The sequence below is a fragment of the Lodderomyces elongisporus genome, chromosome 7, assembly GCF_030384665.1.
Source record: "Lodderomyces elongisporus chromosome 7, complete sequence".
In the NCBI taxonomy this organism is placed as follows: domain Eukaryota; kingdom Fungi; phylum Ascomycota; class Pichiomycetes; order Serinales; family Debaryomycetaceae; genus Lodderomyces; species Lodderomyces elongisporus.
In genome coordinates, this window is record NC_083679.1 from 1,063,661 (window position 1) to 1,077,648 (window position 13,988).

The window sequence follows — 13,988 nt, forward strand, 5'->3', positions numbered from 1 at the left end:
CTTTAGAACTTTCTTAATTACAAGAGCTCAACTTAAAACGCTAGAGTACATTATATGTCAATACAAAAATAAGAAAAAAAAATGCAGCAACATCAAAATGCATAAAACTTTTGACAATTAGTCGTAATCAACTAAATTGATTATTTTGGTAATGAACCTATATGCACATACTTAACCATATTCTTTTGAACAGAAATCCACTTTTTTATTTATATATATATATATCTTATTATTAGCTCAGATAATACTTTTTGTATATATTATTATATATATAACCCAGCAAAAACATTTGTTAATAAAATGGATGGATGGCCGAGCTGGTTTAAGGCGTCAGGGTAAGGTTAATATCTTTACCATACTTTCCTGATCTCTTCGGAGGCGCGAGTTCGAATCTCGTTCCATTCATTATTTTTTTGTACACTTTGAAACAGTGTACAATAAACTTTTTTTTTTGGTGGTGTACAATATTTTCACAACTTTTTTTTTTAGTTACAATAATAGTTAGTTTTGTAATATATACTTAGTTTTTTGTAACTTTCTTGTTTGAATTCTCTTTACAGAACATGTCCTAACATATACTTGGTTGGAACAACGAATCATTATAATCATATAAAAGTCTTGATACTTTATTATTTTTTTTTTTTATTCTTCTATTTTTCTATTATAAATTATTAAATACAGAAAAAAAAACAATTCACAAAAGCAAATTTACAATATCTACTATTCAAAGCAAAAAGCATTGATCTTGCGGCCACAAGTATACACAAATCCCTTCTTTTCATTTTCACTCTTCAACTGCTCTTCCATCTCCAAGTCTGCCTCTTCTTCCTCATCAATTTCTCTCTTCCCAGAGGTTATATCTGCAGTCTCACGGGTTCTAAAGTGCGTCTTTTTCAACAATTTCCAAAACACAAATAAACATATGAAAAATACCGGGGCAAAGTACGAAGTGAACAAGTTTGCAACCGAAAACTGTCCTGGGAAAAATATCCAAAACCCATTGAAAAACAACACCAAAACTGTTAATGTCATACCAAAATATGTAAACACAGGGTGCAACCATTTGGGACCAGTATAGTACTCATATTGAGGCTTTTGCATCTTGTTGCCACCATTCTGATACTCCCATGCCTTTTTAAACTGGAAATAACTCCACCACATACAAATATATGCACAAAGTAAACCAGTGGTTGACAAGTTTACAAACCAATTAAACACATTACCAGTAGTTGTGCTAACATTGAGGTAGGACAATAACGAGACTGCAAATGTCAAAATGACACAATTGATTGGCGCACCATTTGATAAGCACTTGCTAAAGAACCTTGGTAGATACCCAGCAATCGACGCACTATAGATGGAGCGGGTAGAGCAGTAGAAAAATGCATTACCACACGAAAATGCAGAACTCATTATACAGGCATTGATCAATGCTGCAAGCCCCTTAACACCAACTTGTTCAATACCAATAACCCATGGTGAGCCAGCAGAGCCCGTGGTTCCATTTGTTAATGATTCAACCATCTTGGGATTAATGGATGAAATCAAGCAATTCAAAAAGAAGATACCACCAATGTAAAACAAGTAGATTCTAATATATGTTCTTTTCGCTGCCAAAGCAATATTCTTTCTAGGATGCATCACCTCAGATGAAATAAGTGCCAAGTTATCAGCACCCCCTGCAGCAAACGCAGCCCATAATAGCGAGTTCCACCAAGCAAGGAATTTGCCTGTGGGGCCAGGAACCAAATATTCACGGAATAAGCCACCCTCTCGCCAATGCTGGAACCCGTATGCATCGTGTTTTGGATTGCCACCACACATAGAGATCAATGAAAACATCATTAAACCCACAATGAGAAAGACTTTCAAGATTGAAGTAACAAATTCAATTTCGCCGTAAAAATTCACCCCAACAAGTCCAATCAATGCATACAAGACAATTGCAATTGTGATCCATACTCCGGGATTAATATCCGTCCAGTAGCCTATCACTTGGGCTACTGCCGTGGCCTCTAAACAAACAAACATCATTGCTGTGTATATGTATATAATGCACGATGCAAACCCCAAAGCTGGGTCTACGTATCTGGCAGAATAGTGGAAAAATGAGCCCTTCAGCGGCATATAGCAGCACATTACACCAACAACGGTCATCAATGGGTATACAACCAATATGGCCCATACGGCAAATGCCAAAAAGAATGATAAGGATCCACTAGTGTTTAATGGTGACCTCACACCAATGAACAATGCAGAGCCAACAGACTGGCCAATAATCATAAGACTCACATGTCGCGAGTTGAGTTTTCTTTGCGTTTGTCCATATTGCTCGACATCCAATTTCTCATGGAAATCATTGTAATGGATTTTTGTACCATTAGTAACAGTCCCTTCACCTATAGATGGTGTGCTAGAGTCTTCGCTATTACCAGCAAGTTTCTCCACGTCAACTGTAAAAGTAGGCTCTTTGATCTCGCCCATGATTCAACCTTTAATTTTTGTAATTTTTTAGTAACTTTATTTGTTCTTACTTTTTTTTTTTTCACTTTGATTTATTTCTTTGAGCAATGTGTAAGTGATGTGTAACAAGGGTGTTTGAGTAATGTTAAATAGGAAAAGGATGAAGGAAAAAGGATATGTAAAAAGGGAAAGAAAAAGGAAAAAGAAGAAAGACATAACCAACGTGGGCTTATCAGGAAAAGGTGGGGATAAAGAAATAAAAGGAAAAGGAAAAGGATGGGCGGCGGAGATGGTGGTTGATAGACAAGTATGGGTGATTATAATTCTGTTGTCATAATCTACTTATTTCTGGAATGAGTTGGGTTGGGTTGGGGGAGGAGGAAATACTATTGTTTGGATGAACGACTAATCTCAGATGGTGTGAAAAACTTTCTCCAAAAAGAAAACACAATTTTGATTGTTCATTCTTCACTATTGTTTTGTTGGGAAATAGGCTGTTGTACATGTTTTGGCTCCGTTATCAATTGATTGATAAGAGTTTATAGAAAGCAGCAGCAGCAGCAGCAGCAAAAAAAAAAAGAAAAAGTTAAAAGAACCAAAAGGTAAAAGATTTTTCTATAGTTTAGCGCAATAACTGAACACACAAACACACACAAACCAACAGTCAGAATGAGAGAATTGGCGGAATTTCACAAAATGATAATCAACAATACAGTATCTGGGAGATAAGAAGATTGTTCTAAAGTACTTGATTATAGTATAAACAGCATTGAAAAGATGAGCAAGTGGGAAAGCAAACAAACAAAATTAATAATTGAAAATTAAAAATTAAGAATTAAGCTTGTCTTAGATGATTGGGTCCCCCTTAGCGCAAGTTTGATATCAATTTTAGGCAATTGTATTCCGTTGATAGATAAAGTCAAAATGTGTAAAGAGGAAGGTACTATAGGAAAAAAAAAGGTTGTGAATTGAAATTGAAAAATTTGAAAAAAAAATACTTAAATTAAATTCAAAGAACCATTCATTTAAATAGTATTGGTATTAGCGGGATCTTTACCAACTTAATTCTTGGCATAATTTCCATTCTTTCTCTTTTGCTATCAAAAGCTTTTGGCAAAAGGAAAAGATGGGAAAATGAGATTATAGATTGGTATTGGATGAGATAGGGCGGGACTTACACAACCCACATAAAGAGTACTTTCATCATAACAATTGTAAAACCTTTATCTTTTCTTTTCTTTTATTTATTAGCTCTTGATTGGATGAGATAGAGGTTAGTGATTATCTATGTGTATTTTCAAGCATCTGCGATGAATATAGTAAGTCTATTATGTTTAATAATAATAAGGTGGATAAAGATATCGATAACTAGTGAAGACGGCTATATACTTGTTTTTGGAAAATCGAGTAGCGTTTAATAATAGCCACAAAGTTCCTTTTTTTTTTCCTCTTCAAATATGTTGAATTGGTCCTTTTGAAGTTTTTGAAAAATGGTATCTGTTGCTTGCACATTGGCCCATTGGTCAAGAAATGTTTGAAGAAAGAAAAAAAAATTATAAGCCAATAGAAAGTGATTCCATTAACACCAGTTCCTAGCCGAACTTATTCAGCACTTGATAATTTGAAAAAAAAATTGGAAATGGGTTGTTTCTACTTCATATTCCAATACAGAGAAGGAACCAAATAAAGATTAAGGCTATTTCATTCTCATTTCATTTTTAATTTAATAAATCACTCTATACTAATTGCTATTTGTTTAGTATCTACATGAAGCTATCTTAATTGTTGTTACAATCTCAATAGTATCATTCTTCTTTTCAAATATACTTTTTAATCTGTAAAAGGTGTATAAGTAGAACAGATTTTGAGCATGTAAGATGTAAAATGATGTATATAAAAATATCAACTACAGAGTATAAATCCATAAATAATAGAACATGTCATCAGGAGCTATAAACTTACAACAGGTTATGAGTCCGCTTAGCGCACTTAGAAGCCTTCAATAAAGAAAAAGTTATTTGTAAGCGACAACAATGATTATGAGTGGTTTCAAAATGTCACCAATAGGTTTGACAATTATGTCGAAAAAAATACTCACCTATTGCGAGACAGGTATAGTGGTGCTTAAAGCTGGCTAGCTGGCTGGCTAGTTGGCTGCTTGGCGAGACAGAAGATGACAAAATCTCAATGACCAAACTGTTCAACGAGATGGCAAAGTAGATCCTCAGAAATAGTGTTTCATTAAAGATTGCTGGAATCTTATTCATCTGAAACACACTTTTGGAAAAAAAGGTATTTCTACTCGTTTCGTTAGCTCTTCGAAAACTTTATTAAAGTCTCGTTCGTGACAACATTCATCGTATTGTCTTTCGAAAACGCACAGAAGTTATGTAAGAATTCGATACTCGTCTGGAACCTGAGCTCTCTTCACACAGCTTACTTTGAAAATTTGTGATATCTGACATACTAATTTCGCTGGTCACAAGTAAGTTCAGTTCAGTTTAGTTCAGTTTGGTGCAGCACAGTGCAGTGCAAGCGTGCGTCAAACACGCTATTCTTCGAAATCAATCTCGCCATCTAGTTAAATAAATCATCCATCAAGATTGGACCATTTTCAGTTCCACTGGTACCACTCGTAATCATTGTTGTTGTTAAAATCAAAACTTCACCCTCTCTCTCTCCCTCTCCCTCTCTCTCCCATACTCGCCTCTCCACGCAGATTGGAGGCTTTTAGCGTGCTAAGAGGATTCATAACCTGTTGTAGCCTTATAGCTCGTGATGACACCTTCTCTTACCTATGATATTTCTATTCTCTAGTTGATACTTCTATGTATACCATTTTGCATTTCATATATTTTGTTACAATTTGTTCCATTTTATATATTCCATCTAGCTCAATATATATATATATACATATTTTCTTTTTTATCTTTTTGTCCATTATGTTTTGTCTCTCGTTCTTCTCACATTCCTTGGAAAAGTGGTCGTGTCCATGTGTTTGTAATTAATTTGAACCAGCTCATGTCACGTGACACAAATTACTCGTTGCGTTTTCGGATCGAATAGGGTTATATTCATGCTTGTGTAACAATTACTTTTAACTATGTATACTCTTTTTGCAATACATACATATGTACATATATATATATAGTTTATGCAATAGGGGTTCAAGAATAGTCAGAAATTGGCTTTAATGAAGTAAAAGATGGATAGTTAACTATAAAATTCTTTACTCCTATTTCTTCATTTCTTGATAAAAAAAGAACTTTAACCCATGGGTGTTTGAAATGAAAATGGGCACAAAGTTGTTAAGTACTTTTTGTGAGTAGTTAAAGACCCTTGATATTATTTATTTATAGGAGAAATTTCAGTTCCGCCATCAACAATACAAACATATACAGTGAAATAGAGAGAGAGAGGGTGTATGTGTGTGTGTATGTGGGTAAGCCAAAATAATTAGAAAGATACAGGGTTCAGGACTTGGCTAAGAAAAAAATTGGAAAAAATGAAAAAAATAAAAATAAAGAAAATTGAAACTGAATCCAATATTGACAAAAAACAGGGAAGGGAAATTGAAAAAAAAGATAAAGAAGATGGAAAGGAAAAAGAAGAAAAGTCCTTTAATTTCAGTTTCACCAACAAACCTGAAACGTTTATTGTAATAAATCAATGAATCTGAGGGACGTGAGAAGAAGCACATTGGTTGTTTCTTGGTTTACAATAAACAATTGTTTTTCATTTATAGACTTTAATACTGCAATAATGACTGCGTGAGATGACTTGCCCTTACTTGAAATTCTGTACTTTTTTTTTTACTTTACTTTTTCATTCGTTGCTACTTAATGAATACTTTTATTTGCTTAGTGTTATGGATATATTGATCTTTTTTTTTTTTCTTATTCTATAAGCAAATGATCAACCACCTATTAGGTAAAATTGTAGATGTCATTGGACCGTGGACCTAATTTCAGCCTCCAGTCGCTGTTTTCTCTCTTTGTTTGTTCTTTATCTTTTTTAACTGAAATTTTAAGGGCGTTCTTTTAGTAATTCTACGTTGCTTTGTGTAACCTACTGGGTATATCTTCTTCTGCTTCCATTGAAGGGTAGGTGAGCGACTGGTAACCATTCAATCCATAAATCAATTAACAAGCGAATTGGAAAGAAAAGAGAAAAAGTACATATTATAGTAAATCTGAAAGGGGTGCAGTATGCTAGAGTGTTATACACTGTCGTACACTGTTGTACACTGTTGTGCATAGTGATGTGATGGGATGTGATGTGGTGTGGTGTGTTTTGACGTGGAGTGATGTGGAGTGATGTGATGTGATGTGGTGTGTTGCAACCTTTAAAAAAAAAAGTGTTTCTTCGCTTGCAATTCTTGTCGTCAGGTACCAATCATAATGATGAATTATATCTTTGGTTGGCCCTCTTACTTATTGGTTGGTCGGTTCCATGTATTTATATACATATATATATATATATTTGGAGGAGCAAATGGAACTGAAATGGAAATTAAATAAGTAAAAAATAATAATAATAAAACCGGCATGGAATGTGATTGGCATAAAGTACACTACCTCCTGAAACAGGAATAAAATAAATTAAAAAATAAAAAATAAAAAATAGAAATAGAAGCCACACGATATGCGCTCACTTTTACGAGAAGAAAGCCATTACAAATATATGTGTAAATATATATATATATATATATAGATATATAGATATTACACCATGGTATCGACTAAAGATGAGATGACGAGTTTTGTATGATGTAAAGACGAAATAAATAAAAAAAAGAAAAAGAAAAAGATCCAAGATAAATCTAATGAGAGAAGAAAAAAGGAACGATAAATCTATAGCTTATACTGGATTGTGTGCTGTTGACCAAGGGCCGATTTGTGGTGGAGTATATTATAATAATTTGTATACTCTATTGATACATAAAAGTTAATAACCCTGTTTACACCCTTGTTGCTGATCAGTTTATTCTTGTACCACACCACTCTCAATAATATATATATATATATATGTAGTACATCCTATATTGTAATATTCTTAGTATTATATTATAATGTGATAGTGGGAGTAGTAGTAGTAATGGTGGTGGTGGTAGTTAAGGTGAAGGTGATTTGTGCAATAATAGAAGACAATACACTAGAATGCACAAAGAGTATAGTAAAGAATAACGAAGAAGACAACGAAAGAAAAAGAAAAAGAATAGGAAGGAGAGAGACACGAAGCGAAGCTTTCGGTAGAAGAAGACCCTATGCTGAGTCTACTAAATATGGTATTTGGATTGATCGTGTAGATTGTGGATAGGGTGTTGGAGGAATTTGTTAATTCTATTTTATTTTTTTATTTTTATTTTTTATTTTTTTATTTTTTATTTTTTATTTTTTTTATTTTTTTTTGTAAATTAATTAATTTCAAATCGTCTAAACGTACATATAATTCTCAATACACGTCTATCACTATCAATTCCTTCTTGTTTTTTTTTCCTCTTTTTTTACAACAACAATAACAATAGTAACAACAACGATAAAGATAAAACATCACCCACTCCCCCTTTTTTTCATTTATTTACCTAAACCTAACTTGACTTTCTAATCACCAACTTATACTTTTTTCTTTCTTTCTTTTCTTTTCTTTTCCTTTGTTTTTTCTTTTTTTCTAGTTCTTATTATCTTGAACTTTTTTTTTTTTTTTGGTTTTCATTTATTTCTTATCTGATAACATCATCACGGTAATGTCTTCACTAGCTTCTGAAGAGACCGTTATTGTACAAGACCAAACCTTACCACCACAGGCTCATCAACACCACCAAAAACTTCTGCAACATCAACAACAGGAGAAGAAAGAAGAAGAAGCAGAAGAGAAAGGAAAGAAAAGACAAGATAACAAAAAACCACCTTTACAGAAATCACCGTCTAAACTAGTCATAGATCAAATGTCATCCACGCAGAATAGTAGTTTACAGTTAGATAGAGAGATTGAAGCAGCAACAGCAGCAGCAGCTGGAACAGAAACAGAAACAGAAACAGAAACAGAAACAGGAACAACAATAGCCACTACTGGCACAGCAAAGGAGGTTAAAGGCAAAGACGCAACCACCAAGGAAACTCCAACAGCTACAATTATAGAAGTTAAAGAACTGAAACAAGCTAATTTGGAAACGGAAAAAGAGCACTTTTCTTCACAAACTCCTACTTCTGAACCAGCATCTAAAGCAGACTCAACAAATCAAACATCAAAGGAAGATGTCAATCCCAATTTGCAATTGGCAATCACCCTATTCCAGGATAAATATGCAACTGTTACCCCAGCAGAAGTCACACATTTCATTGCTGGTGGAGATAACGAGGCTAAACAAATTAGAACCTATTACATGAACCAATTCAAATGGTCTCAAAACTTGTTAACTGCAACGCGTCAACTCTGTGCTAAACTATACTTGAAAGCCGAATCCCAGGAACTAGACCGTATATTATCATCATTTACTAAATCGTATTTGCAACAACATCCCAATAACGTATTCCAAACAAAAAACTTTGAACAAATATACATTATAATATACTCTTTGATCTTGCTCAACACATCGCTTCATAACCCACAATTGAATAAGAGATCAAGAATTAGTCAAACCGACTTTATCAAAAACACATTTACAACTTTTTCCCTGCAACAGAATAACGAGTCACTCAAAGACAAGACTAAGAAATTGGATATTAGACAGAAAATTGCCATTGAAAATGAATTGTCTTCCTTTTACGAAGACCTCTTGAAGGAGGAATTGTACTTGAAAGGCGAAGAAGAAACAGGAAGTAACAAAAGACACTCTAACCTGAAACTGCATATTAATTACAATACCAGCAATACCAGCAATACCAATACCAACAACAACAACACCAACAATATCAATACCAACAACAATTATCTTAATAACGAAGTTAATGGTACACATGATAAAAAACTTGCAGAAACAACTACAACTACACAATTGACTCAAGCCTCAACAGATCAGCTTCCTGAATTGTCAAGACAAACCACAAATTCTTCCATCTGGTCAACTGATACAAACAGAAGATCTTCGCTTGCAATGAAAAGGTTAACCTCAACGACATCCGAAGTATCTCAATTCACTGCAAATGGACAATCCTCGGCTCCCAACCAGCATACACCACGTGTTGGATTGGCAAGAGCATTGATTGGTCACAACCAAAGACACCAACACCAACACCAACACCAACACCAGCAGCGTAACAGGATATACTCAAACACTAATGAATCCATGACTTCGCAAGTAACAAACCAGACTTCACAAACAAACCAGACAAACCAGACAAACCAGACATTGCAAACTAGATCATCCTTTGACCATTTAAGATCAGTTAATCGCAAATCGTCTAGAGCGTCGATTATGTCGAGAGAGACAAATGCAGATGATACTATTAGCGTCTTGTCATTTGACACAGCAAACTGGAATATCAGAGACCCACAGTATGGTTCAGATCAAGGGCAGGATATGGAAAACTTCAATGTCAATGACTATCAGGATGACTATGACTTGACTTTGGAATTGAATGGGAGCCCTTATTTGAAAGAAGGATTACTTAAATTAAAAGTTTTGAACAATGATGCTAATGACGAGGCCAATGCACCACCAATCACTCCAAACCACAGATTTCTTTCATTCTTTAGTCGACAACCACAACAACAACGGACTAGCGTTGGAACTAGTACAAACCCATTGAACCAAAAATTTGTTGAGAATTTCGTTGTTGTGTCCAAGGGAGAATTATCACTTTATTCATTTGATCCCAAAGTGATTAAAAAGCACAAAAAAGGAATTGGTCATGGCGGCGGCAACAACAACAACAACAACAACAACAACCATGATGATGGTGTAGGTGATGGAAATTGGTTAAAGAATGCTGCCAAAGTTGGAAACTATAATTTGTGCTCTACTTTTGCACAGCTTGAAAAAAGTAATCAAGATAAAATATTATGGTCATTGACATTCCCTAAAGTGTTTGCCAAAAAGAACCCCAAAAAATTTATTTTTGAAGCAGGTACAAATGAAATTGCGTTAGAATTTGTCAATACATGTAACTTTTGGGCGTCCAAAATTACAGCCATCCCCACATTGGAGGAAAGTGTTAGCTCGATAGAGTATGGATGGACAAATTTGGACTATATAATCTCGCATCGTGATAACTTTAAAAAGTTCAAGAATATTCAAAAATGGGAACCTGTTGTTACCGGTGTTTACTTGTCCAATTTTGTTGCAAATGATGATAGTAATAATCATTTGGGTATGATGAAACAATTTGTCAAGACTACAAGTTATTACAACCACCTCAAGAAATTGTATAATGAATTCACCAAGTTGAGGCAAAAGTTTGTTGATAACTTGCCCAAGAGCTATTATGGCGGTCACAATTATACTCGAGTGTTGAACAATTATGACACAAAGATTGAAACTTACAAATACCAACTTCAAGTTTATAGAAGCTATATCATTATCCTTGGTTTTGCTTTGCAATTGCGATTTGATCTTCAATCAGAAAAGAGGAAAGAGCAGGCGTATAATGCAATTGACGACGAAAGCATTGCACAGTCTTCCATTTCATCAACCGAAGATGCATTGGCTAAAGTTGTCAAACAAGAAATTCAGAAATTATTTTTCAATATGAAGGATATTTCAAAAGTGATCCCAACTTTCCAATCATCGAAATCCATCAAGAACCTAGCCGAGATTGCGCAACAAATGGAAAGTAATAAATTGGTCAAGAGTCCCAAGACATATACCCTTTCGAATTATAAAGAAAATGAAAGTCCCATTGCACAATTGATTGCAACTAGTAATGGCACTAGTGCTAATGCAAATAACGGGAATAGCTCGCCAAAAAATAGTCCTCCAAGAAGACTGATGATGGAGTCTGTGATTAAAGAAGAGCCCGAAGATTTTGACGATGATGATGACGAGGAAGGAAAGGAAGAAGAAGGAGGAAGAGGAGGAGAAGAAGATTATAATGGCGATGATGCTGATGGTAGTGAGAATACTAAAATAGGCGACGGAGAGCAAAGTATTGGGAAGATTAAAAATTCACCACCCAGTTCAATTAAGAAACCAAATTTGAATGTCAAGATCCAACTGGAAGTTTCTGCTGTTGTCATTTAAGTGAGAAAAGGTGGGTTTTGGAGAAATTTGAGTGCAAGATGAAGACTCTGCAAGGGTTGGTTAATTGCAAATGAATACAATTTCAAAGGAAATTTGTATCAAGTTTTTTCCTTTTTCTATTCTATTTCTATTTCTCCTTTTTCTTTTTCGTATTCATTTTCATTTCCTTTAACTTTTACAGTTTTGATTTTCATTTCCTTTCAAGTATAATTTTATAACTTTACGTATCTATATATCGAATTATGTGACCACCAATAAAACTAGTCTAATCTGACAGAATTCAATAACTACTTTTTTTTCTTGCTCTTTCTTATTTTCAGTAAAGCTTGAGTATATGTGGTTGGTACAATGATTGTTATGAAGAACTTTATGTTGAAGTTGAAGTTGATGTTGGTGTTGGTTTTGGGTGTTGGTAGCACACATGGTAGCACACAAATTCCAAGGTTTTCGAAATTTATCTTGAAATGTTAAACACACAATTGTAGACGCACACTCGTCGCCACCACTACCACTACCACCACCTCCTCTACTTAAAAGTACTAGACTCAACTTAGTTTTATACATCCTTCAGCTTTAGATTATACTCTGGATTGCAAACACATATCTAATTGGTTAAAGCTCACTAACAACTAATCAACAACTTTTATTACCACCACTTTTTTCCTTTTCTTCAATTTACTTCATTTTATTTTAATCACTATCAATATGTCTGATCCATTTTCCATTAATGGAGGTGCTGCCGTGGCAATGATTGGCAAAGATTGCATTGCCATTGCCTCTGATTTAAGACTTGGTTCACAATCACTTGGAGTTCTGAATCATTTTGAAAAGACTTTTCAATTCCTGCCTCATACGTTTATGGCATTAACCGGGCTTGCAACGGATGTCACAACTGTGCTGGAGCTTTTCAAATTCAAGACCAATTTGTATAAATTGCGCGAGGAGCACTATATAGAACCACTGACTTTGGCCAATTTGGTATCATCGCTGCTTTACGAACGTCGATTTGGTCCATGGTTTGTGAGTCCCATTGTTGCTGGATTGGAGAAAGTTAAAGGAAGTAAAAATGGAGAGGTGAAGCCGTTTATTTGTGGGTTCGATTCGATTGGATGTATTGATTATTCACATGACTTTATTGTTTCCGGTACAGCAACCGATCAATTGTATGGTATGTGTGAAGGTCTATATGAACCAAACTTGGAGCCAGAAGAGTTGTTTGAAACAATTAGTCAGTGTTTGTTGAATGCAGTTGATAGAGATGCATTGAGTGGGTGGGGATGTGTGGTACATATCATTACCAAGGATAAGGTCATTAAGAGAACTTTGAAAACAAGGCAGGATTAGTTAAGCTATTGAATGTCGATTGTGAAAAAGAGAATACAGGTTTGTTTTTTTTTCTTCTTCAATTTTATAAGAAAAGTGTAGGAGAATACATGTGGTATATTTTTATTAGAGCAGCAGCAGCAACAGCAACAGAAGCAGAAGCAGAAGCAGAGGCAGAAGACGCAGCATAGGGAGAAGCAGAAGAAGAATAAATTGTAGCGTTATCTACATTTGATTAAACAAATTTTTTCCAGAGCCTACTTCTCTACAATGTTTTGTTTGTAGTTGCAAGCACACACGAGTATACATATATACTGTTTGTATATACAATGGTTCTGTTTCTATTTTCATTTTTACATTTTCTTTTTTCTTAATATTACTTTCGTTTCTGTATTCATTATTCATCTATATTGGATAAAGACAACAAAAAAAGAACCCTCATTGAGATCCAGTCTATGGGTTCCACATTTCCTATTTACAAAGTTTTCATTTTTTTATTGCCAACAAAGTCAAAAAGCTTCATTCTTTATTCGTTCTGATTCAAACTTACTCATTATTTTTCTTTTTCTGCATTTCCAACTCAATAACCTTTTTCAAGTATCCGTTTTTGCCATACTCTTCCTCCTCTCTTTTTCTTTTCGCTTCTTCCCATTTCTTTTGCCTTTGACGGCTCTCCTTTATTCTTTCCTTTGAGTCTCCAACACGAGTGTAATGTAAACATTGTGCCAACTGGTCCTTTTCATAGTTGCAGAGACCAAGACACTGTTTGATAAATTCACGTCGATGGCACTCCTCAAGGGCGTCCATTAGCTTTTCGCATGTGTCAAATCTATTCTTATCTAACTGTGGATGCATCTTGGAGGTAACGTGTAATTAAATTATGGTGGGTTGCACAGACTTTATGTAGACCCGATCTATACTTGAAATAGACGTAAAGTGAGGTTAGAGGTTATTTTAAATAAATGATTCCATTTCTCATTCTACTTTTTAAATTTAACCTTTGTTCTTTTTTTTTTTTTTT

The 13,988-nt window shown here is 34.5% G+C and overlaps 4 protein-coding genes and 1 non-coding gene across 5 annotated transcripts; 3 read left to right on the forward strand and 2 right to left on the reverse strand. All coding sequences in view use genetic code 12, as the record gives it.

Annotated features, from left to right (window-relative positions):
* The first annotated feature begins 302 nt into the window (after nt 1-302).
* On the forward strand, nt 303-405 carry PVL30_005325. The gene has a single exon. It is a non-coding gene; the product is annotated as a tRNA-Leu (tRNA).
* A 315-nt stretch (nt 406-720) lies between these two features.
* On the reverse strand, nt 721-2,484 carry PUT4 (Proline-specific permease; the record flags this gene model as incomplete). The annotated part of the gene is made up of 1 exon (XM_001523729.2): nt 721-2,484. One exon carries the CDS (start codon nt 2,482-2,484, stop codon nt 721-723), a length of 1,764 nt encoding a protein of 587 aa, XP_001523779.2.
* A 5,926-nt stretch (nt 2,485-8,410) lies between these two features.
* On the forward strand, nt 8,411-11,644 carry PVL30_005327 (uncharacterized protein; the record flags this gene model as incomplete). The annotated part of the gene is made up of 1 exon (XM_001523730.2): nt 8,411-11,644. One exon carries the CDS (start codon nt 8,411-8,413, stop codon nt 11,642-11,644), a length of 3,234 nt encoding a protein of 1,077 aa, XP_001523780.2.
* A 727-nt stretch (nt 11,645-12,371) lies between these two features.
* Nucleotides 12,372-12,988, forward strand: PUP3 (proteasome core particle subunit beta 3; the record flags this gene model as incomplete). The annotated part of the gene is made up of 2 exons (XM_061119673.1): nt 12,372-12,377; nt 12,476-12,988. 2 exons carry the CDS (start codon nt 12,372-12,374, stop codon nt 12,986-12,988), a joined length of 519 nt encoding a protein of 172 aa, XP_060975656.1.
* A 525-nt stretch (nt 12,989-13,513) lies between these two features.
* PVL30_005329 (uncharacterized protein) lies at nt 13,514-13,822 on the reverse strand (the record flags this gene model as incomplete). Its single annotated transcript, XM_001523732.1, has 1 exon — nt 13,514-13,822. One exon carries the CDS (start codon nt 13,820-13,822, stop codon nt 13,514-13,516), a length of 309 nt encoding a protein of 102 aa, XP_001523782.1.
* Between the last annotated feature and the right edge of the window lie 166 nt (nt 13,823-13,988).